Here is a 27,318-nt window from a genome sequence, read left to right on the forward strand (position 1 = left end):
GCCGCCAACGACGCCGGTCGTCCGCGCCGCGACGCGACTTCAACATTACGTATCTTCATAACTCGACATCTCGACTCAACTCGCCGATTGAAATGTTAATTGAAACCGTGTGTGAGTAAAGTGCTTACGGCAATATATGGAAGGATAAAAGCTCTGTGATATGTGATGGAACTGTTTGTTTAAAAACTTAATGAGGATGTATGTCTTATTGGCAGCTGTACTCAGTTTACTTATAAAAGGTAATGTCTATGGGAATGAAGTGTTGCTAATTACAGATACAACATATAAATGGATTGTTCGGGCAATTATTCGCGATTGTTTTTCGCTATCAAATGAACAAAATAAACTTTTTTTTATCATGTTGCAAATTATTACCGACGATGAACCAACAATAAAATAAAATTTCAAGCTGCGTACTACTCTCAAATTCCTAACTAAATTAACCATAATTTATTCATGAACTGATGCAGAGTCGGGTTAATATAAAAGGACTAAGGCTATTCATCTTTTAGCGACATCATAAGAAAGCAGCTGTTTTCATAGCTATGAAAAATAAGCAAACAAAACAAGAATAGGCTCACTTTAATAATTCCGTGTTTGACTACCCTCAGACTGGCTGACGGCTGTAATAGCTTAAACGACGTTAAAGAACTAGGGCATCCGTTTAACGTCTTCAATATCCGAGATTGGAAAATAAATTTTAGATTAAAGTTTTGTGATTACGGTAGCTACAATAACCCTTTCTGTAATGGAATAGGCTGAAAAACAAAGTCCATCAATGAAATCATCTCTGTATCTTTTATCTAGAGGTCCTCTAAAAGATTTATTCAGGCCAGGCCTCGGGCCCGGGTCGCTAAAAGCAAATTGAGCCTTAAAAATACAAAGTGTATTTCTTTTTTAATTTTATTATGGAAATCACTAAGAAGTCTGTACCATAATCGATATTCAATTTATTGCGACCCGTTTCCTAACTATAACGTAAGTACGAACTTGTTAAAAAATACTTAGGTCTACTTCTTGATCAATTTACATAGTTGGCGACAGGGAAACAAAGTTAACTCATATTTATTCCGTTGTCGTCCATAGTTTTTCTTTGAGCGAAATATTCTGAACAAAATCTTAAGTAAAGGAACTTTCAAATTCCTTTTACAGTTCATCTTATTTACTGGCTATTTAAAACCTATAATATGGCCAATGTTTATTAATTATTTTTATAAACTTTTTAGTCTGTGAATGGGGTAATAGGCAACGATTTACCTGTCTTTTCTTAAACCTGGGCGTTGAACAAAAAAGTTCTTGTTGAAACATCAAGCTGTTTTCAAGTCGCTCAAACTTCGTCCCTGACAAAGCCAACTTTTGGCGGTTTGTATACGTCTCATCGATAGAGGTTTTTTTACATTTAGCTAGTTTTATGGCTTACGACTAAATAGTCTGATAGATTATCGAATTGATTAAGTTACATCAAATGTATGAAAATATGTAATTGTCAAAGTTCCACCTACTATGCTAACTGACTGATCAGAAAGGTGAAACTGGCAATTATCCTTATTTTCAAACTTATTTGTTTTTTTTAACACATAACTGTCCCACTGCTGGGCCACTGAGGGTTTCCTTCCGAACGAAGAAGGGATTAACAAATACTCGTTTAAATTCTTTTTTTTTTGGAGTTTCAGTAATTTTGTATTTGCAATACGTTATTGAGTATACTATAGTTTTGTTTTATTATTTTCTTCCGTCCTGAAAAGCTAGTTGTAATAATACTTTAAAATATTTAGTAGAAACATATGACATCCATATTTCACTTGCGATGTAAGGGTCCATGTAATAAGGAGGCGAGCCAACTGCCACACCGGGCACGGTTCCAAGTAACGCTAGAGGTTTTCTGACAGTTATACGAAGATAGCTTTGCCTGCTCCGAGAATCAAACCCGAGACTTAACTTTACGAGCTACTAAGGACATTAGAGTCAGTCTGTTTTGTCTTATTCGGCTTAACTGTTTAACTATTGCCTGTTATTTGCACTGATATAAGAATAGTGAATTCATTTTAAGAATCTATTAAAAGGTCTACCTTTTAGAAATCATTGCAATTTTGATGTTTAATGTTTTATATTTATTTATTTACTTACTAAAATCAAAAGGTTCTGTACTCAATGTTTGGTATCATAATGAACACATACGAAAATCTTAACTTAACTCATGGTAGTGAACAGAGACCAAAGAACGTTTATAAAGACTCCACAACGTGTGTCATTATTATGATATAAATGTTTTAAGACTAAATAACTTAACAAAACAATTTTAGAGAAAGCTTCTTTGGAAGAGACTGGAGACAATACTAGTGAATCCCTGTGTTACTAGGATTCACAATAGTGTCAATAATTTAAACAGTTAGCCTTTCAAAACAAAGCAAGAAAGAACATGAACTTACATAAAATAAAATATATAACAAAATTCATAAACATTCATGTCATAATATCACGGATTTAAATTACAATTTTTATGTTTATTTCTAACTAGCTGACCCGCGCAACTTCGCTTGCGTCACATAAGAGAGAATAGTTCATAATTTTCCCCGTTTTTGTAACATTTTCCGTTGCTACTCCGCTCCTAATGGCCGTAGCGTGATGTTATATAGCCTATAACCTTCTTCGATAAATGGACTATCTAACACTGAAAGAATTTTTCAAATCGGACTTGTAGTTCCTGAGATTAGCGCGTTCAAACAAACAAACAAACAAACAAACTCTTCAGTTTTATAATATTAGTATAGATTATTATTTACTTTTTATTAATACAATAGATCAGGCATTTCCTGAGTTAGCAAATTTTCAAGACTCTTCTACGAGTATATCTCGATCCTGTTTAGAATTTTAATGTTGTCAAAAGCAAGCAAGTTAAAGTAACGTGACGTCACGTCGCTTTGCTTTAAAATAGCCAGATAACCCATTGCTCGGGATCGTCGCTCCCAACTCGAGCGAGATAACAAGCGATTCGAGTTCCAATAGTATTATCATATTTTTATATCCGGTATCAAATTGAAGTCGCATGATTGTGTTCTGCATTTGATTTAGTATTTGTTATATGATACGGTTTACGCAAGGTATATTGTTAAATTTTATAGATTTTGTCTTAAACAATCACGTCGCATAATTTTTTTTAATATCATTATTAATTAATAAGCATAACTAACGAACTAAAAATTGTGTGCTGAGAATGTTCAAGACAACTTTTTTATAACTTAAAAAAACAACTAGCAATCATTATTCTTTTCTCTATATTACATTTTCATCAAATAATATTTCGACGTGGCGCCAAATATAATAAAGGTAGTTTTCCATCACCTTTCCTTAACAGTAGTATAATAGCAATTCCTTGAAAGTGTGATAATCAGACTGACAAATCTTCCATTTACAGTATCAACATAGGATGTATCATGTTTTATATCGGCATCTAAAAATAAATGGCTGCCAGCTTGGCTGTGTGGTCTCGATTAAGAATAGATGACCCGACTCGGGCGATATGAACGCAAACTAATAGATTATGTCAGGTCTAGGAAATGCAGTTTAAAAGCCTTTTGCAATCACCCACTCTCGTATAATTGTTATGATATGGTTTATTGTTCTCGCTATATTATGTTCAATGATTTACGTATAACGATTTTTCCAAGCTTCTCATGGTACATAAATTGTATTCTGCTTTTTGTGTTAGTTGTGCGGTTTGAGGATATAAATATTGCGTATAAGTTCCTAGAGCTAGTTTTGTTATTATAAATATTTTCAGTGTTATCTTTACGAAAGCGTTAACTAATTAAAACTAATTTTTTGATCACGTTAATGTACCTGTGTTTGATAATATTCAAAAACTTATTCTTTATTAATTCTATTAAAATTATTATAATTAATATTTCGACTCCCTATAATACGGTACGGTACTTATTACCCCGCGAAATCGTTTTACGCGATCTAACGTTTAAAATGATATTTAAAGTGTACAGTATACTATATTTAGCAACTTTAAATACCAACACTGGTAAATTACCATTTTACAATCTAATTATATTAAAAAATATATTTGATATAAAAATATTCTTCAACTTTAATACTCGTGTGTTTAAAAATATTGAATTGATGTCTCGTTTGTTATTTTGTTAAATAACAAGATATGACATTATTATTATAATGTTATAATATAATGTTTAAGAGAGATAACCTTTACGCAAAGGTTAATTATAAATAAACTTGTACTGAGTAAAGGGTATTTAACAACATTATACTTCAACAGAATATATTTTATATAATACTAGCTGACCCCCGCAACTTCGCTTGCGTCACGTAAGAGAATTGGTCAAAATTTTCCCCGTTTTTATAGCATTTTTTACTGTTACTCTGCTTCTATTGGTCTTAGCGTGATGATATATAGCCTATAGCCTTTCTCGATAAATGGGCTATCTAACATCTAAAAGAATTTTTCAAATCGGACCAGTAGTTCCTGAGATTAGCGCGTTCAAACGAACAAACTCTTCAGCTTTATAATATTAGTATAGATATTAAAATGAACTATTTCAATTCGAGGCAATAATGTTACATATTATTTTATATAACAATTAGCTTATACCCTCGACTCCATATGCCGAAAAAACCCTCCTTTGCGTTGCATAGTTACGTATTAATGTAAAAGTAAGATATATCGTAACCTGAGAAACAAGCTTTCACATTACCAAATTATATCGAATACCGTTCAGCTGTTTTCGTGCAAAAGAAAAATAAACCAACTTTAACATCAACAAAAATTGTTTTGACGAGGTCTTACGTGTTTTTGTTCTACGTTCCACGCTACTCATAAACCATCATACATAAAAAAAACTTATAACTAATTGCTATCAACACTAGCTAAATATGAAAGTCAACAGTATGGTCAAGTAAAATGATGTAAGAAAACTAGCGCGCATTCGAAATCTTGAATAGTAGCCAAGTGGGCTAGCACGTGACCAATGTGATGGACTATAAAACTCAAGTAAACGAGATAAATGTATAATAGGCTAATAAGGCTATCTATTCAATTCAAATTCAAAATATCCTTTATTTCGTAAACTTCGTGCAAAGCTAATAGTAATATGTAACATCTTATTTGACCGTTTTGGAAATGCTGGTTGCTGGTGAGAAGAAACGGCAAAAAACTCACGCCTTGCTCTCTATTTTAATGTCAATGTATTTCATGCAATTTTATATTGATGATTTACTGTTTGCAGTTTTGACAATAGCCAAAAAAGTGCCAGAAATATTATATATTTTTATGAAGTGAAAACATAATAAGCCCTACATACATATGTACACATATAAAATTAATTTCATTAAGTACTTCACAGCGAAAAGGCAAGACAACATCAAAAGATTTACCCGAGTAACTTAATCTGTATATTCGTCTCAGAGTTTGTACGATATTTCTTTACATGATCTTTGAAACTTCAAAAGCTTTGAATGTAACATTTAGTAAGAGTCTGCAACTAGACAAGTCAAGCGAGAACGTTCCGAATTACCTCAGGATATTACAGGGCGGCTTTAAACTGTTACAAAGCATTTTAATGTTGATTATACTAGCTTCACTGAATTGACGTCTTTGTTAAATTACCTTTGGCGGATAAATAGGACGGTATTTTCGAGAAATTGTAAGAAACATTTATTTGTTTTTTCAATTCTTCTTTCACGCAGTGTAAATAATGAACTTTGTAGGGTTTTAATACCCAGTTGAGTTTGTTATCGTTACATGCCGTAATGCGACTTATAAATATCCTACTTAAATGCTGCATAAATAAATAGCTTACCTTTTTAATTAATACAGAGTAAAATATAAATAACGCATATTCTGAAAAGCATGCCACAATGTGATTCACTACGAGTGCATACTTGATAACTTAATGTCTACCAGATTGCATCGCTACGTAGCAGTCGTGCATTTGCTACGAGCTACGTGCGTAGCGCATTGAATATTCTACGCGTAGACAAATCCGCTACGCTTCGCGTAGCATGAGACACGAATTTTGTATTACATAAAAATATCGTCAAAATAAAAGGTAGCGAATCTGGTTTCGCAATTAAGAACTTTTCTTTCGCTTTTATAGCGACGAAGAAAGAAATACGACTGCAAGGCGTTTTTATTTACATCATGAATTAATAATGATTTGGTGTTTATTCAGAGAGACAACATTCAAACAACTAAAAGTGCCGTGAAGTCACGGTGTTTAACAATAAACCACAAAAACTTATGACGCTCGGTCTCTCCCTTGAAAGTTAGCTTGTCTTCGAACTTACGACGAACTTAATTAGAGGAAAAATAGGAGGCGAGGGACTAACCTTTTTGTTTAAACTAGAAAATGTTTAAAATCTCTACGATTGTTTTAGTTAGATAAACTAATTTAATACGTTTGAGTTTTTTAAATATCATTACAAGTTTTACAATAAAATGTGTCTTGATGCTGTTCAAAAAAGTTTTAAGGTGAGAATTGCAGACCAACAAAAATTGTATAATATCAAGAGGGATGAATTTCTTGTAAGATTTTCAAATTGAGACTAAAACAGTTGAAATGACAAGTCCGTGACGTAGTACAAAGCTCGTAACACAATAATTGTGGTGCAGTGCAGACGTAGGCGTACCTTAAGTGGAGCTAAAAGTATGAAGGAACTAGCGAACGAGCACGACAACTCGCTACACCTCCCACTAATTAACCGACTTTAAACAATAAAGTTACCTTCGTGACGTCTTCGTATCACCAAGTTGAAGGCGAGAGTTTCAAAGATTAAACAGCATAAGTTTGTTAAGGTTTAACAAGGTTTCGCTTCTGTTACTCCCGAATGATTGTTGTAAAGTCCAGTTTGCTCACCTCCAGGGAAATAAAACGAGATGGATATATTTGCAAAACGAATCTCTCTTTCGTCCTCTACAAAATTACAATATTTTATTAAAGCCCCCACAGTTCGTTGTTTGGTTCTCGAATTAATCTTTCAGACGTCTAACTTTTAGATTTTCTACATGACTTACTTTCCAAGTTGCAGTTTTTCTCATTTCTTCTTGTTATATCTCGTGTTAATACTTGATAAGATTGTTATAAATTGCTCTGGTTTAAATTATATATAATATTTTATGCGTGTGATGTATTAAACAATTTATTTCATGTACTCTATGATATTTTATTCAGTCTTAACTAAACAACAACAATCAAGAGCAAAATTTAATAAACATGGAAGCTATTTTACTCCATGATAAAAGGTAGTGATAGAATGCACTTACCTTTTTGTTCATAGTAAAAGCGTTGGGATTTTTCACATGATGGAATTCATCGTTAACGCTTGTCAGAGTGGTAAAGGCAGCTTGAAAAATCTGACACAAGGTGGAGAATTCTAGGAGAATAAGTTATGATTTTGATGCTCCGTGACAAATCTTCTGTGGGTAATACCGACGTGAGAATATGTCTGGGATAAAGCCGAGTAAAAACCAGATGGATAGGTTTTCTTAAACTTTGACACTATTTGCGCACTGAGCTGAGAAATGTCCCGGTTGTTGTCTACGAGTGCATATTTGAAATCTATTACAATCACGGGCACAACACAGTTTGTACAGATTATGTCATGTTTGAAGGTTGATATGTGAAATACTATTATTTGTGCTATGGAGCTGCCTATTCGTTTATTAATTATCGTCACTGGTGGACTCGAGTTCTCCAAAAAAAGTTTAGTTACAGTTTCTTATATTACTAGTAAAACGCGGACTATGACATGAGTTAAATATCAGCAAAAAATCTAATAATCAAGAAAATTTCTAAAGTCATTAGATCTAAAAAAACACGTTAAAAACATTGCAAAACTAAACTAAACGTAGAAACAAAACAGATTAGATCCAAATTACAAGAGCGCTCGTACTCGAAAAACAATCACCGAACACATTTTCACTTACACACACTGAGCCATTGTAATTGAAAACTACTAAAGCAAACACACCACAGACACGAACAAATCAAATCGTTAGTAATTTAACGGCAGACGACAGGTAATTTATAAATCAAAGGTGAGGCAGAAACAGTTGGGAACAAGTTAAAAGCGAACTTCACTAAGTAAGTTAGGGCAAGGTGTGACTTGTGCGTGTTGTGCTTGTTCTACGACGGACTATTTATATTTATTTACCAGTCTGTTGTTTGCAAGCTTGCTGTTCTTGTGTACTAACTTAATGGTTTTGTTACTGTTGGTTTATGCTGCAATTTAGTACAGATTTTTTGACTTGATGTTTTTGACAACTTCCGCAATAAGAATTGCTCTTGTGTCGCGGGGACTTTCACAAACATACAAACAACTTGCACAAAGTACAAGCAGATCCGAAACAATTAATTGCTTCGTGTGAGAATCAAACCCACGATTTCCCGTAACCTTAACGTTGTGCTTTACGTACCATATTTTGCACGTTTTTAGTATAGCTTACCGAGATGAAGTCGCTTGCATGAAATATAATTTTATTTTCTATTTATTTATTCTATTTCTTTTTATTTATTGGCTTTGACCGTAAATTAAAAATATTTTTTAAGTAACTGTTGATTTAATTTATGACTAATGGATTTTAGGTTTACCTATCAGATAAATAGAGTGTAATTCCGCTTTTTATAATGTTCGATACTTGTTCAGAAGAGATGAAACCATAAATATTTTGCGTATCGAGAGTTAAGTACTTAGGCATTACTGTACGACATCTTTAGTAAGTAGTAGAACTTAAAATCTGATTCAAATTGAGTAACAAGTGGTTTGTAATCGTCTCTTGAACAGTGCATTTTGTGACAACGCATGACTAAAGACAAAATACTTTGACCCCAACTTGTTCCCTTGAAAGATACATTCAAATATGTATTTATTTCATAAAATAAAATGTCTTCTATGACAGACGTCGATTTAACACAAAATCTTTATAGATTTACGATATAAATGGTTTATGTTTGAATGTCGAAATGTATTTGCTATTTGATTTAGTATCGGTATCGAAATTGAACGACTTAGTATTTGCATACAAAGACATGTTTAGAACTATGTTAGAATATGACATGTTTGATTGCTTTGTACAACAGCTAAAAGGTCTATTACGGCCATACACGATCAAGTTTACTACAAGTTTGGGGTGAACACGTAGTACCAGTTAGTTTGCTTAACGTTGTATTGCTAACACTATTAATGATAATATACTATTTGTCTATTATACAAGAAAGCTTATTTTCGTAAAAATGTCTTGATAAAATAAACTAATTAGATTCTTTGCAACAGCAGTTATCACAATGACATAGTAATACTGTGGTACGAAACGTTATATCACAATCTACGAATTATTGTTACAGGTATGTTACCCATAATACCAATTGATAGCTTTTTATAAAAAATACAAAATGAATTTTTAGTGCGGCGGTTGGTAAAAAAGTCGTTAAACAGTACCTCGATTCTGTACCACTATCGATTACCGACAACCGGCTAGCTATCGAATTTTGACATTTAGAATGTACTGCCAAAATGTTTCCTACGACACCCGTCAGAGGCGCTGATCAGATTTTCATACAAAATTTCTCGATGACAGCTCGTTTGTCGGTAGTCGATAGTAGTAGAGAATCGGGCTACAGATTCTGTGAGTTGCCACAGACTATCATGTACAAAAGTTAAAATCGATGTTATTTTACAACAACGTACAATATTAACGACAGATGACAAAGTTGCACAATGAAGTAACAGGTTACCAGTCTGTCCACTTGTCCAATACAGTGATATCCCATAGCCGACACAGTTTACAACTTGCGTGAAATGACAGCCAGCTTATGCCAATAGTTTGTTCGCGTTTTCTGCTGTCTAGTACTTTTGTTGTGATCAATGTTGCTCTTTAACGGCAAAGGAAAACTTTGTTGGGTGTCTTGTGTTACTTGAGAGCTCTTGAAGGTTTAGGAATTTCAGTAACAGTACAAATGGTATTATGTTATTATCATTTTAAAGAATCAGGGTGGTGATTAAACTTTCATTGGATTAAGTATTCGGCAATTAACTTAGTTTATATTTTCACCTCATAAAAAATAGTAAAAATACATAAACTGGTAATTAAAAAACAATAAAAAATTATCGCAACTCGTGAGTGTGTTGTACCTTAAGCAATACGGTGACTCTAAACATCACAATTTAATATATGTATATCTACAACTTATAAGCAAACCTACAAATCGGCACCCGTATAAAAAAAATGTTATAAACCAGGGGCAAACTGCTCAGAAATTATTGTCCCCTGAGAGAATCGAATCCTTTACCCCAACCTCGAAGAATAGACCATTCGGTCTCCCCTTCATCTGATTTCTGGCTATGTAAAATAAACTAATATTTTGTCATCCCAAGAGAAAATATTTTGGAATCCAAATATACAATGAATCCTAAAATCCGGCAGTCCGTCGTACTAAGTTTATTTAAACATTTGAATTCTAAAACTGTTTACTTTTGCAAACAACGCTTAACACATTTGAAAGTACAACACATTCGAGTGGGATTAATTCTAAACAAATTCTACCCAGACATCTTGTTTAAGCTCTTTAGAATATAAAAAAAACTACTAGAAAAATACTCCACTTGGTAATTTTCTTGCATTTGTAAGACATAGAAGTAATATTATTACGCGAACATTTTAAACTCATTAAGTAAACACCGTCTGTTATAAAATTATCTTGATATTCTATGTATTTAATTTCTAAACCAGCCAGTATGTTTATTGGTCTTCAAAAAAACTATAATGGCAATAGATCTGCAACCTATTCTACAGTAATTTCTCATGTCTAAAAAGTCAAAAGTCATTAGTCATATTTAATTCCATGAATTATTTTACAACCGTGATTTTCAAGGGAGTGAATCAAGCAAAACTCATTATTCAGAAATTGTTCCTCGAATTGTTCGTGTGCATTTAATGTATTCTGTGATTCTGGACTCTGCAGCTAGCGAGTCCACTCATCTAATATTCTAAGTTATCTACAGAGTGAATTACAGAACGTACGAATACTAGGTACTGTACCTTTGTACAAATTTATTATGTATAAAACTGACATGACGTATTTACAATACCTGTATTCTTAGAACCTTCTGATGTTATATTTATTTTACTTTTTTATAACGCACTATATTTATTTTGTTTCGAAAATAAATACGACGTATGCAGTTACGAGTATTGAAATGTATACCGTGTCATATTTTCCCATTTTATGAATTACATTTTTAAAACAACTCTCGACGTGAAAAGTTAATTTATATATGAGCATTCTGACTATTTAATGTAAAGTTCAACCCATCTATAGCATTAAATATGTATCTCTGGACGTCTTTATGCATACTAATAGTTGTTCAAGTATTTAATTTTTTTTTTACTAAAGTAATCGGATGATAAATTGGCAAGCAGATCAATTCGTTTAGCTTGACACGTATATACTTTATAAACTTAAATATCTTTCCTCTCCAATAAAAATTTATAACAAAACTGTCGATAAAAGGATTAGGAATAAATACAAACTTTCATATACATTGAAGCTTCAAACACTTTTCAGTGTTCGTGTAACCGTGTGACGGATATCGGATGCGATTGTCAGTCGTATCGGCAGAAGAGCGTAAACATTTCAAATGTAGGTTGCACAAAATGTTTTAGCTTGGAAACAGAATATTTGCGTGTTTGTATTAAATATACGAAGGCTATTTAGTGGACCATTGCTGCGTATTGATATATCTGATACCATCGCTGTACGACACAATCGAAATAATGTATCTCGTATGTTTCTATGTATCAATGTTATATTAATTGGAAAGCTCATATCATAGACATTACTGACCATGATAAGTTAGTGCATCATACTTTCATATTTAATGTAATTTAATTGATAAGTGGTTGCTTGTGGTTATTTCAGCTGAACGTCTAGATTTTGCATAACCAACAGTAGTGCGATTCTCTACAGTCGGTACCATCGCACATCGAGAGTTTCACTTTTTAAATGCATTGAAAATATATACAAATAATTCGTACGGCACCCACTAGAGGCGCTGATTAGAATTGCACTCAAAATTTCTCGATCGCTAGCCGGTTGTCGGTAGTCGATAGTAATAAGAATCGCGCTACAGAACTACAATGTTAATTAATTGATTAGATAGTCAAATATTATTATAAGATAAAAATAATAAGAAAGATAAACATTAATTTATACAAATGTTCCTTTTACAAATAATATCTGTATATATATTTTATCTCTACAAAACATAAAAGTTAAAACCGTCAGTTCGATTTACGTAACACTAGTAGCTACAGAGCCAACGTAATTCTAACAATTTGTCCAGCCTTGGCATGTCGATAACAGATACGCTAAGCCAACAACTAGTGCACGTCTTATCGTCTTAGCGTACCTGGAACACGACGCTAGGCCATGTGGCAATCACTTCTAGGAAATACTCCATTAGCCACGTATAATATTACACTGCTAATTTCAGTAGTTTCGAGTTCAAAGCTTTATGTGGAAGATATATGACTACTGTTATTAAACTGATTATAATGGACTTCTTTGTTTATAATACTGTTATACATATAGAGCGAGAATTTTGTAAGTTTGTGTTGGGTGTAACCCTACCTAAATGAGCGTATTTTAAAAAACCTATAACAGTTTGAAAAACTGTTCTACATGGACATAAGCTATATATTTTTACATATAAAAATGAGTCGCTAAGCGCCAAACTTAAATACGGATCAACCAATTTGACTTATTGTTTTTGTATAATTGTCTATAAGAAACAGGGAAGGTCATTATGGATAGAAAAAATGCAATGAAAAATCGTGAGTGAAGCTGCGCGGGTCAGCTAGTGCTTGTATATTTGTGCACGTGGGGTGTTAGTCAGACTAACGCCGGAGTGATTCGCTTGTTAACGATAAATGTTACGCTTTGTTATAAGTCTAAGTTTATTTAGTACTTTAAGGTTTACGCTATTCCTAAACCGTTTATCGAACTTAAACTGAATTATAAAACATAATATTGATGTTCGAGTATTACTAACGATTACGAGCTTACCTTCGTGTTTAGTTATTGACAACTTTAGTTTGAAGAAAAAGTTTTTGTGACCATTCTATGTAATAATTATAGGTCGTGGAACAGGACAATTCACTAGAATTAGGTCAGTGGGTCGTTCTTGTTTGGAAAAATTAATTTAGCCTAAATTCTGGCCTTTTTGATTACTGATTGACTACTATTTGACTGTACTTTTTCTATAAAAACAAACACGATCAATCATCACACTGTTTCCCATTCGTTGTACCATAGTAGTTAACAGTGAGATACGATTACAGATCAAGCGACTCAACTTGTCAAAGGAACTAATTTAAGTGTGGTGCAAGTATCAACACTACTCAGTATTTGGCATTTCGACGAGAGAAGCTCTATTTTCGAGTTTATGTTGCTGGGTTAGTCTGTTCATGAAAACAGGAGTGAACACAATTATAAACTTAAATTCTAATAAGTAAAATAGTAAAAAAGGTACAGAGAGAAGAGTAGTAGTGTCACAGAGGCAGGTAGAGCCTTAATAACGCCACTTGCTACAAACTCCCTTACTTCATTTACAGTCATAAAAAATATCCCATGCGTACTTTTTAGTTTTCTATCTATGAACACGATACTTAAAAACGTTACCTTTGAGTAGAAATAATATGTTAAAAGTAAATAAGTACATATATATTAGGTCTATTATATAAAATGGCTGAAACAACGACAGTTTTATTCTGTATCCCTAGAGTAAGCTCGCGGTTTAAGAAATTGTCTATAAAATCCAGCTTTTCATTATACCAAGTCAAATTATAAAACGTAGTAGATAGCCGGGGATTGTATATTTCTATGTGAAATATAAAATAAACTTACGACTCGAGTTCTTTTATTTGCAACAGGTTTATGCTGATCTTTCTGAATACTTCCATTTTTTGTTTATGTTTGTATGTATTTATTTAAGTAACTAAACTAATCTCTTAAGGAATAACGCAAAGAATTAGGTCTTGCTTCTAACCCGGTTATATCATTATAATGTTTGAACCTTCCTGTAATGTAATTGGAATGCCCTTGGGTTGCTAACGCTATGACACTATTACTTCGCTGTTTTACTGACATTCCAACATCCAGGTCTAAGTAAAGCTTAAGTATTTAAGTTGTGTCGTTTCACTCGTTTTATTAGACGTGCCTGGATAGACAATAGTATCCGTTAAAGTCACATTAAACAGTATGTACCGGATAACTATTATGCTCGAAGCAATGGACTGGCAGCTTGCCACTACATAACCGTTACAACTTTCAAACAACGCGATACAATTCTCGTATATGTCCAACTTGCAATCGTATTAAGTTCCCTGAAGGGGAAAATTTATGCAAGAATAATGTCGGTTTATGTTGAATAAAGAAGCAATACGTTCTACTTTGTTAAAGTATTATTTATTAACCGGCTTGGGTATACCACTGCGGGGCGCAGGCCTCCCATGTTCTCGTTCCACGCACTCCTCTCTTGTTATCCAACATTTTTGGCTTCCTTGCCGAGTCCGAGTATTTTTGAGTTGCCTATCTGTACATTAAGTACATGACTAGGGACCAAAAATGACAATTAAAATTATAATAAGTCTTATGTCGACTGGAAATTTGTGGTACGACCGTTAACTTTTTATGTTATACAACTAAGTGCTTCCAGAATTAAACAATTTGTCACCAACAAAACAATTTAGATACCATGAGAGAACTAGTTTGGCTACATACAGAGCTCACGGTGGTCCATTTTGTACCGGCTCACACAGCTATCCAATCATGTAGAACAAGCTTTGTACGTGTTTTTCAATTAAGCTCCCTGTATCCAATAGCACTGACCTATATTTCTATTGATATGTAAACCTAGTAGAACTGCGAAACTTTGCGAGACTCGAAATAGCAAGGCTTTGAAATCCAAAAATAATCGCGTCCGTCTCCAAATGTCTTTGAAAACAGAAATTCGGTACCAACAAGACGTCATAAAAGTCTTGCTTCACGACGCTACGAAACGTTTTTATTTTATATGAGCCTTTGTACCAATTCGGAAGTAACTTGTACATGTTTAAAGTCTTAGAGAGTTTATACGTTGAGTCGGTTGAGTTGTTACTTACGAAACTAGGACGATTCATGAAAGATGTGGTACTAAGGAAATTCATTCTGTTTGTTTTGTTTATGAAACGACTGTTGTTTTGTATTACGAATATACAAAATATACACTAGCTTAGTGCATATTACCCGACATAATATTATAATAAAGCACATTAAAGCAACTATTTTAGCAATTCTAACTAATAATCAACAAATTAACAATATTGGCAATTTGCTCTCGAAAATGTATTCAAACAAATAATATAGTTTTGCGGTATATTATAATTGTGTATAATGTGTATACGGTTTATATTTACAATACACGTTTCTATAAATAGCTGTTTTCATTGTTTCAGAGTCATTACTATTGAAAATCGTTCGGGTGTCAGTGCCTACATACAGGGTGAGGGGGCAGCCAGCACAGTTCGAATGCGACTACGAACTAGGCGAAGATACCCTGTACTCAGTAAAATGGTACAGGGACAACGAAGAGTTTTATCGCTACATGCCCAAGTTCGAGTCACCGAAACACGCGTACAAATTAGAAGGGATCAAAGTTGATGTGAGTAGATACGAAGTTGTAAGACTATAAGACAGCGGCCATTCCTGTTCTTAATCACTTGACATTGTGTCAATTGCGAGGACCAACTGATGTAATTTGTGTTTTTGTTGACTTAAGATACCGACGGCAACAATCGTTTCTAAAGAAAATAACATTCTCAAGTCCATAAATTATTATATGTTCGATTTGCAATTAATACTAAAAAATCTGAGCTCTTTTGAGTTAAGTACTCATAAAGTGCTTAATTAAATTTTCAACGAATATGATTCTGACACACGTAGTTACACTATTAAATATTATGTATAAACTGACATAACATTTTAATGTGTTTAATTAAATAATAACTGTACATTTTATTTGTCCAACAATATTTTGTTAGTCAGCAGACTCCCTAGCCGCATCTAAATATGACACATTGTTTGGTTAAAATATTACAATTTAAAGTTTCACTCGGTACATAACGTAGTTTACTTTAGAAAATTAACGCTCTGTAACCGATGCCACCATATTTTGATGAGGTTAACCGCATCGTCTGTATACTCTGTTCTATCTTGTGAATTCCCTTTGTAACAATGAGAAGTCGACCAAAATGCGCCTACTTTAATATTCCCTTATTCTGTTATAGGTATTGCAAGTCATTCTACTCCCCTTAGTTTACGTAAGCAATATTTGAACAATGTCTAACTCAACCATCTTTTTTGTTTAACAAATAAGATTTATTGTTCCGTGTAAGTAAATTTATGAGTAAGTCAATACGAAATATTACCGATGTCAGCCCTAACAAGACGGAATATAAATTGTACATACAATGAAACTATCGAACGTTATGAAAGGCTATAAGGCAAATTATCGTATAATTTGAAAGGTTTTCTTTGAATCTCATTCTTTAAAGAGGTTATGTAGTCCGGTTATCTATTCGGGGAGCACAATAGGGTACGCCGACGAACACTGACAAAAGATCGGGATAGAAATGAGCCGAAGCCACACAATCCATACGAGACCATTGAGGAGAACTATCGTCTAAGCTAGTGGAAACGTGCTCAACAAAATTACTTGTACTGATTTAGCAAGTATTCCATTTTCCTTATTGATCAAGATATATGTATATTGTCATTTTGTTTGCCTGTTTCTAAGTTATTAAAGTTACCATAAAATACTTTGTTGTAAACAAAATATATTGAAGCACAACTTTATTAATATTCGTTAAAGATTACAATCGCAAATTATAGCCTACATGTTAATGCCTACGGCTTCGGAAGCAAGCCTATTATTCGAATTTCCGGAGAACAACTTTTAGCTTGACTTAATTCAAGGTGATATTAACGATTCTAAAACTTAATCCTGAACATTCCAATATATAGTACAGTGATGGAATAAGACTGTCGTGTGGAGGAATGGAATAAATAAAGTTTGAGAGTCAGAAGCATTTTAAGTGAGTCTTAAAAATCTCAGCGCTGAACAGTTTCGTCTCAGCAACGAGGTCATTCGTTAAATGGCACAACTTTTCTACGACTTCTAGCAATTAGCTCATTACACAATTTTTAATAGAAATATATTTTTCTCTGCCATTCTCAGTATAAAAAAAGGAAATTTTCTTAGCAATTCCATTTTCTATATAATTGAGAAATTCTGTGTGGGCTTATATAATAACGTCCATAATAATTTTAATGTACCTTTACCTCTTTGGAAAAAGTTGCTCTTTTATAAAGATAATTACTTATTTTGTCTAACCAGTTTGATGCAGTGTATAATTTTGTATAAAATCCAAACCTATGAATAAATCTCTTTTACCTACATGAAAGCGATATGAAAACCCGTTCAGTATTTTTTAAGTTTATCACGAAATAACTAACACACACATGCCGTCTTTGTTTGACTGCTTCCGTGGCGCAGTAGTTTAGGTCACCACACCTCTACCATTACGTTGGGAGGTCGTTGGTTCGATTCCCATACGGAACAAATATTTGTGGAATCACTGTTCCATGTTCGGGTCTGGTTGTACTTTGTGTCCGTTGTTTATATGTTTGTAAAAGTCCCCGCGGCACAAGAGCAATTTCTTACAACGGGAGTTGTCCTATTTAAAAAAAAAAAATCTGTAATTTGTATATTATTTGTTCATAGTTACAAAAGTCAGACGACCGAAGAGTAATCTTGCATCAGGTGACGCTAAAGTCAAGTGGCTTATATCGATGCGAGGTGTCGGCAGAAGCGCCGAGTTTTGCGTCAGCAGCCGGCGAGGGTAGAATGGATGTTATATGTAAGTATTATACACTAAAAACTAGCTTAAGAACAATACTTTAGAGACATTTGGTGAACTAGTTGATAGTTCTGGAAAAAAATATCTAAATCGGATCATCTGTTTGGCTACGACTTACGGCTACGGCTCACTAGGAATAACACACATGCAGACTTGGTTTAAAATTGTTTTCTATTACTTTAGTTTTATAATCATTTACATGAAGTAAGTCTCGACTCGTAAGTCAGATTAGAAAAGTTGATGTTTTATTTGACAAATAAATATGCTCATTAGTTTTGTGTAAAATCAATAATAAGTACAATGAGATGTATGCCTGATATTTGTCAAGTCATTGTATATTATCATAATAACGTTTATTAATGATGTTTAAATAATATTGATAATATTATTTGACTATTGGTCGTTATAACAATCGTCAACACCGAAAATAAATTGAATAAATGACCAAGTTTAATACAAAAGTCTTCCTTTTTATTTTGTATTCGTGTCTTTGTTAACTAAAGTAACTACATTCCTTTATTTATTAAATTTTCGAGTACAAACTCAATTTGTCTCTTTGACTCCAGACAACAAAAGGAAACCATTATTTCAATTTGGATTTTGTATTACAAACGCAGTAGTTTTATTCTGGGATCTAGCTTTAAGCAAAGCATTGTTGATATTATATTATTATGATTATAAGGGGCGCTATTTTAAACGGCTATTAAATTGCCGGCTATTTAATTGTTGTTTGTCATTCTTATTATTTATGTACAGACACACCATTTATACTGTTTTATTATATGTATAGATAATTATTGAACCTGTAAATAAAACTAATAATCTTGTCATACTTGAATAATATCAAGCAAGCAAATACATATTTTTGAATAAAATGCCGAACCATTATAAAAGAAAAAACGACAACAGAATTATTACGTAAAATGCTTCAACAACAATAACAAACGTAAGATCATACAGTTTATCAACGTCTATTCAGAACGATCAAATCCAAAGCTGACAGTTATGATTGCAATAAACGTTTGTATTTTTACACAGATTTACCGAGAGAGGGTCCAAGAATAACAGGCAACGAACAAGAGAACAGAAGAGGGGACTCCTTGTTCCTTAACTGTACGTCGGGCCGGTCATACCCCGCGGCGATACTCAGTTGGGATATTGATGGAGAGAAGGTACTATTAACATTGTTAATGTAAACATGGAAATATGTTTTTTTGTCAATATACTTAGGCTCTGTTATTGTTGAGGAAGTTTGATGAATATTAGGGTGATCGATGTTAAACATAACAATTTTGGATATTAATTTACGATCGTGGTTGGAATAATGTGATCTTTTGATAAACGATTATTTATTATTTGCAAGATAAATTAGTTTGGAAACAAGTTGATTTGAAAAACTTTAGAGTTGAGTTAGTTGAGCTATTAATTGTTTGTCATTTTAACAATCGTAGATCGAATGTATTCGAGAGATAGGAGGATAATAGAACTAGATTAGATTAGGGGGATTTAAGTAATATTAAAACGTTTATCGTCTTCGTCAACTAAAGGTCAAAGATACACAGTCATCAATTTTAACATGAATGGTCATATAAATATAACTTTATGCTATTTATTATAAAAATGAAATAAAAGAATAAAATTTTAACGAACATTCAGTAAGTGCCAATAAAAGTCCGTTCACGTTACGAAATTAAGCAATTTATTTGTTTAATTTACGACCAAGCTTTTTTAGATATTTAATGACGGACTTTAATATTTTTGATGATAAAATTATAATGCGCATCTTTAATTTACTGTGCAAGTTAATTAACTTGGTTTTCATTTTGCGCTGGTCGAAATACAGTACGGCGTGTAATAGATTTCATTACAGGCCAGAGATCGTTATTAATATAATTATTAGCTCGAACGCCGAGCTTCATCCTGATATTTGACCCTTTAAACGAGTTTCGGTAATTCGACCTCTTCTTTTATCCTAAGGTTTTTTCAAATTTTAACTTTGTTTGAATCCCTACACAGCCTTATTAAACTGCCGGGTCGTATTTATCTTTTTTAATTTCGCTGTAATTTGCGATTTTAGCAGGGCTCATTTTGTTTTTACTTAGAAATATGTGATTGGTAAAATGGTTCTATTTGTAGGTTCAAAGAAAATTTCCAAGAACGTAAAATACAAGGGTATTGCAAAGATTTGGCTATAGCAGATGTTGATCTTGAGTTTGACTTTTACCCCTAATAATTATTGTACAGCCCGAATTTCACTACACAGGAAATTCACCGATATAAAGGATTAAACTGTTGAGAATTCGACTCTGAATTGGTATTATTTTAGTAGATGAATCCATTTACAAGGTCCCTGCTCACAATGGTTAGTTAGCATGAAATTTATGAACAATTATCGCGTCAAATGTTCCGAATCGAAGGGTCTTGCACGCTCCGGACTGGAGTTCGCTCTGAACTACTATTTGTGGGCATCCCGACGTTGCTGTTAAACTCGAACCCGACTAATTACTGTTGACGTAAATACCGAAAATTTGAATGTATTGCACTATTAATGGTTTTGGCTTTGTTAAATTAATTACATTGTTTTTAGGCGATGTTAATATTTAAGTAAGAGTTTCCCTTTTATTAGTGGACACTCTAGCTACACTAATTAAAGGCTAAAGATAAGTTTGTACAAAGAGTATAGTGCCTCGATTCTCTACTACTATCGACTACCGACAACCGAACTGTCATCAAGAAATTTTGTATGAAAATCGGATCAACGCCTCTGACGGGTGTCGTAGGAAACATTTTGGCAGTACATTCTAAATGTCAAAATTTCGATAGCTAGCCGGTTGTCGGTAGTCGATAGTGGTAGAGAATCGAGGTACTGTTAGCATCATTCAGTTGAAATAAACAGGCAAATCTAGTAAAAGTTAAAATGGATTTGTTTAAGTATTTAATTCACAAGTATTAAAGGTTAAGGTTCAAGTATAATAAAAATCTATTTGCAAAATTAAGTAGAGAGTCATTCAAATAATAACTAAAACGAGGCTTAAAAGCACAACACTCCATTCCGTCCTTCTCAAAAATTGATCCATACTAATTGCCGTCCCAAAATCACAAAAATTGACCGATTCCCTTTAACCTCTACCGTCCGTTCATAAAGTCTAATTAAAACAGATTTCACAGATTACCAATGTCGGCACTCTAATTGGTTACGGCGAATCAATTGACCGAGGTTTATTATAACGAATTTATCATATCAATAGAAATAGATTCACTTTGAATGGGGCTCTCGGCGCCCCGTAGACGGCTTGCCCGCTTTGTATGCCTGTCAAGCCCAGCACAGGATGGGGGAAATTGTTATAATTACAGAGCTTGTTAGGCAGCTTTATGATCACAATAATGCAATGCTATAGGCACAAAGGCTGGTTGTCTAGTATTGCAAGTTTTTGTTTTGTAAAACTGATATATTGTATAATACTGTCTGAGAATAGTATCAAATGTTCGTCTTGTTTGCTTTTCTTGTCTAAGACTAAACAGGAAGAAAATTTAAACAAGTAAGAACAATTTACAACAGACTTATATTACTATTATGATAAACTTTAATAAAATTTGTATATTTGCAATTCTACCTGGTTTCAGTTAATGACACAACGTGACAGATATGCAAATACAAACACTAAGTTAATAACTATTAAACTTGTTACAATACCTATTATTATAAACTATGTAATAGCCAAAAAAAATAGTATGTAAGAGCAAGTGATAATTATTTCTAATACACATATACACATATTATTAGAAAAGTCATTGGTACATTGCCTCGGGTTCGTGCCAACTTAAACTGGCGGTTCTATGTAACATAAATTTTAATAAATCTTGTTTTTCGTAGGTCACGGACCCAGAGCTACTCGTAGAATACCCTCCAACGCAGCACGCACACGGGCTACTGTCAACAGCGTTAGGGCTCCGAGTACCGGTCGGGAAGACCATGCAAGTGCGGTGTACGGCAAGAGTCGCACCAGCCTGGCGGGAAGGCAGCGAGGCTGTTGTCGGGAACAGCCAGCTTGCTGACAGCAAAGAAGCTATGCTATTAGGTAAGTTACTATTTAGCTTACGTAATATATTATTCTCTTAAGAGTAAGTTGGGGGAAAATGCCATTTGTTACGTTTCCAAGCAATTCACTGTAAATTAATTTATTTGAATTTATAGTATCCAAGGAAATATTATATTTGTTTGTTTGTTACGTCTTCAAACCTCCAAGTCCGAACCAAATTTCAGTTTATGACTTAAAAAGAACGTTACGATAAAAAACAGCCTATTTATTTCCGCAATCAACGTTATTACTAATGTTTTGAATCACGTACATTAACGAATATTTTTTTAAACTCTCGCGACTTGTGCACATAATATTTAATGCAACAGGTTTTAAACGCGATTAAAAATTAAAGGTTATGATACCTTATTGACCACGGTCGATGCAATCCGATCGAAACGTCGAGTAAACAAATAAGGTATCTTAATCTTAATTTTCAATCGCGTTTAAGACCCGTTGCATTATAATATTCTTATACTACAACTATTATTCATTTATTTATTAAACATTACAAGCTTACAGTGTTCACCAAAGCGCTTATATGTTATTCTAAGTTACATACAACAGTTTATAATATACTATACTAAGTAGCACAAACAATAACAAATCAAAAATAACAATTATGTACAATAAAATTCTACCTTATCAACAATACACACACAATAAATCTTAATTATACTACTTTGACGTGGCTTGACGACTGTTATCTTAATTGACAACAGCCGGGACCGACATTTTACGTGCCCTCGAAAGCACGGGGACGCCCAGCTCAAATACCACGCGGTCACACATCTATGGAATGACCGCGCCAAAGTTTGCTTAACCCACAGATCGTTTACCGACTGGTGAGTGCAACTAGCTACGGACATTCAGTATAACGTCTTGAGTTTGTTGTCAGTTGTGAAATAATCAGTTAACTCCCCACGTTCTGAAGACGATTAAGCTCTCAAGAAAGCTTTCAGTAGCACATTCCTGACTAGACACTTTTAAGACACCTCTCGCGCATTTCAATTGCATCTCGGAAAGAAATGTGTTAAAATGTATCAATATTTGTTGATATTTCTACGTGAGTTATTTATTAATATTTTTATGAAGTGTTTTTGTTGTTGGGACAGGTAGTTTTTTTGGTTATAAGAAAGAGGTATATTTCTGCCAAACTATCCCTTTTCCAACTGGCAGTATTATTTATTAATTATTTCGATAAAAATATCATATTCTGATAATATAATAGTTCACAAATATTATTTGTTGCATTACATTGTTATTGTCCACTGTTACTCTACGTAGGTTAATTTCCATACTACATTAATCTCTATACAATGAATTAAATATTTACGGTGTTAAATTATATCTATATTAGTACTTAACTAAATCCCATTGCAACCAATGTTAGTTTTGTTTCATTTTAGTATATAAAATGATTTTAATCAATCATACGAATTAATGATTTTTCATCACGTACATAAATGTTTTTTACTGAAAAGCTATCATTAAAACTGGCTAACCATAAACTTAAAATCTCAATTAACCTTTCGAAACTTGATCACTAAGAATTGGAAGGGTTAAATTATAGGTAGAAACTTTATTCACTTGTTAGAACTTTGAAAGAGCGAAAATTCCTTTGAACAACATATCAATTGAAGGTGCAATTTAGAAAGGACACAAGTCATATGACTGTTCAATGAGATAAGCCCTTTTAACTCTGCATGTGAAATTTAGCTGAAAGAGCGCCTTTTAAAATGACTACGTCAAAAGTCTACTGTAAAATGTAAATATATATTTTTAATTCCAAGACGAGATTTTGTTTGCTTTGTTGTTTCCAATAGATACTTTATATCGTTATTGAATAAATTGGAATCTGAACTTTGCAATTGTCTAGCGTATGTCTCTGACAAGTCTATACTGCAGTTGTCATTTATTTCAAGTTTTTAATTTATTCGTACGATACAATTTATTTCTATGCAGTTATATGCCAGATGTTACTGATACAGTTATTACCAAAGACTGGTTTGACAGTATCGTATTTATGCGACCAACTGTGAACAACAAATAAAAAAGACAAACCTTTGCAATAAAACAATTTGAGCTTATAATAAACGAGGATAATTTTATAGAAAACCTTGAAATATCAAGCTTCTCAAATTCAGTACCAATTCACTGTCACCAGTCTGTTTAATTTTAATACCTAAAAAATAATAACTGATAAATCGATGTGACATGCTGTTATAAATAAAAAAAATAAAAATGGTAAATGTTTAACTAATTCATTTTGTTCAACTGATTATTAGTCAATACAAGCAGAAGTGGTACTACAATGAAATAAAAAGAAACATTTTTTTGTAAATAATGTAGTACTTACTTCAGTGAAACTTTTTTGTAAAAAAGGTAATACTTTTGTTCAGTAAAAATTTTCTCCCAAGCCCAACATAAATAAAAGTTTTTCCCGTCAGCTGTATCAACAGATGTTATCAGTAAAATACACTACTTCAATCACCTGTCTTTCCCACATCAATCAACTCATTACTGTCCTATTGGAGACAAGGGCAGTACCAACACATACTAAAACGATCCACGTTCCACAATGAGAAAAGGACAGCGCTATATAGTGTGGATAGCGTTATCCCTTTCCAACTAAATTTGAATCGCGATAGCACAAACGGTTCCAGATGTCTTTGAAAGAGAATTGGCGTCAATAGGTAAATGACAATACAAGCTTCTTCCACCATCGTTTGTTTCGCGTCAAATGTAAACGATTGTCGCGTCAACTACGACGCCAAAGTCTGCATTGATTCTAAAAGGTATGATAGATGTGTTAGTTACAGTAAAACCGTATCTTTACAGGAAGATTTTAATTTAACTACCCCCGCTTAAGCGCTAGTTTAGTTCATAGCAAATACTGCGTAGCAGTGCAAAAGTAATTTTATCTTTTGTAACATAACATTTTCAAACACACTACTCCCAAAAGCGGATATAAGGGTTGGTAAAATAATTTCATTTTTAATTTTCATTCGTTTTCATTACAAAGTTTCCACAATATGGATTGTGGTGCGATGCAGCACTAATTAGAGCGAGCAAGCAAATACCAGACGTACGGTGTGGGTATCTCTTTAATTAGGAACGAAGAAACGCCGTATTCTGGTTCGGAAGGTGTTTTTTAACTACGGAATCAAAATAAATTCATTGTATTTTACAAGTAAAATTTAACAAATCAGACATTGAAAATTTAGACTTCGATATTTGCTCTTTTTTCATTTCCATTTATTTGCATTTGTATAAGATAAAACAAGACAATAATATCCTGTTATATTTAATCCACACAGGAATAATTGCGCCGAGAAAACCATAACCGTAAGGCGTCCTAATTCCCTTTACCCCATAAAGACGAAACGTACACACAGCAACACAAACAAACATCCTTGTACGAGGGTAAACATAATAGAGACACAAAAACCTCAACTCACAATCGCAAATCCCGAGTTATAACAATTTAATATCAACGACTTTCATAACAATGTAGGAAACTGATGTCGAGAATCTCACAGCTCAATGCACTATTATCTCGATCGTAACACGACTATTATATCGATTGTATTGATAATGTCTTAGTAATGTCGATCCCATTTGTAATTACTAATGTTACAATTAATTTACTATTAGTTACTTGATACGTCATTGATTTCGAACGTGATTGACATACATAATCTTACAAATTAATAGTACCCATCTACTAGCTTTTGTACTCGATTATTGATTCAAAACATAAAACGCTTCCGCGGTTATTCAGGGCATTGTTTGTAATGTTCAACTCTGACATTGCGAGGCAATTATGCTATTGTTACGTCCTGTTTGTACAGGGAAGAATAGAAAATCATGACATCGACTACACTATGATTGTTGCTTGTTAATTTTACCAACGATGACAGCTATACTTATGTTAGCAAAAACTAAACGGATGTCATATTTAATTAATCTATTCTAAAGTTTCTTAGTGAATTTCGTTTGCACAAAGATTAAACGCTGTTTCGATGTCAGTTGCAATGTTGAATGGCTAGCACGCGATTCACAAGACAATTGCGCTAAACATGGAAGTTAAAAAGTTGGCAATAGAACATTAAAGTAGTGGCGCGGTGGACGGTACAAAGCGATAAATTGCTTTTTTAAAGTAAATGCTTGTACATTATTGTAATGTCCAAGTTTTTACTAGTCCCCGGGGAGACTCATCATTTAACTCGAATAACAAAGCTTGTTTGTTTCAGTGAGGAGTTCAAGCGAGGCGTCTGCGCTAAGTGTAATGCTGTTAACACTTTCCCTCGCCCTCTCCTTCAGATCCCTAATGCAATCAGAGACGTGATAAATTATCTCAACTCTTTTATTAACAAAACGTGATTTAGACGCAGGCACGGCACCGGTGTATTCCTCCCGAACGTGGAATATTCCTTCAACAAACTTCTTAGACGTAATTAAGCGATTACTTTAACTATTTTGTAACTTGGTAATTTATTTATCAGACGATATTTGTTTATAATATGATAATGTACAATTCAGGTAGTTAGTAAATATTTTTAATGTTTTATAGTAAAATATTTAATTAAGTCTTCGATACATATCTCGGTCATTGCTAGTGTATAAATACTTTTGTTGGTATCTCTCAAAAGGAACGTGTTATCATTAGGTACAAATTTTATATTTTTGCAGCAAAGGCTATCGTATTAAAGTTTTTAATTTGGTGAACCTATCTTTAGAGTTTAAAATTATATTGTAAATAAAAATTTAGAATCGCCTTCTTAGATATTATCTACTGATGTATATAAAGTAAATATTAGTCGAGATCTTTTTTGTAAGATTATTATAAAAGAATCGAGAACTTATACTACGTCCTGAGGAAATGTTGACGTTATATAAATAACATTGGACGGTTAATGTCTCGGATAAATTACTTTTAAAACAAATTAGTGATACGAAATGCTTTTAAGAAACATTAATTTTGGAACCAAGTTTTCGTACCCGCGTACAATGTGATTTTGTAAAATGAATCCACTGCTGTACTATAATATAAGTTGTTCGATTGCATACATATTTATACTGCGCAGTTTTGTATAGAATCATTTTAAAGCGAACTATTTGTCAGTACATATCCTGAATTGCTATATATCACAGTTCCCGTTGTACATATTGATCTAGAACACATATGCTTTCGTTGTTAATGTGTACTGTAATTAGTAATTTTACTGGCATGATTTTGTTGAAATAAAGAACAATTTG

The 27,318-nt window shown here is 33.1% G+C and overlaps 1 protein-coding gene across 1 annotated transcript; it reads left to right on the plus strand.

Moving 5' to 3' along the window:
* On the plus strand, nt 1-27,318 carry LOC142973337 (uncharacterized). The gene is made up of 6 exons (XM_076114988.1): nt 1-239; nt 15,515-15,720; nt 17,842-17,977; nt 19,016-19,149; nt 21,852-22,056; nt 26,313-27,318. Exons 1-6 carry the CDS (start codon nt 191-193, stop codon nt 26,405-26,407), a joined length of 825 nt encoding a protein of 274 aa, XP_075971103.1. The 5' UTR covers nt 1-190; the 3' UTR covers nt 26,408-27,318.

This window comes from Anticarsia gemmatalis, chromosome 5, assembly GCF_050436995.1.
Source record: "Anticarsia gemmatalis isolate Benzon Research Colony breed Stoneville strain chromosome 5, ilAntGemm2 primary, whole genome shotgun sequence".
NCBI classification, from domain to species: Eukaryota; Metazoa; Arthropoda; class Insecta; order Lepidoptera; family Erebidae; genus Anticarsia; species Anticarsia gemmatalis.

Coding starts and splice junctions, on each gene's coding strand:
- LOC142973337 (XM_076114988.1), top strand. CDS start 191: ATGAGGATGTATGTCTTATTGGCAGCTGTACTCAGTTTACTTATAAAA. Junction 240..15,514: donor ACTCAGTTTACTTATAAAAG/GTAATGTCTATG, acceptor TCATTGTTTCAG/AGTCATTACTATTGAAAATC. Junction 15,721..17,841: donor TAGAAGGGATCAAAGTTGAT/GTGAGTAGATAC, acceptor ATTTGTTCATAG/TTACAAAAGTCAGACGACCG.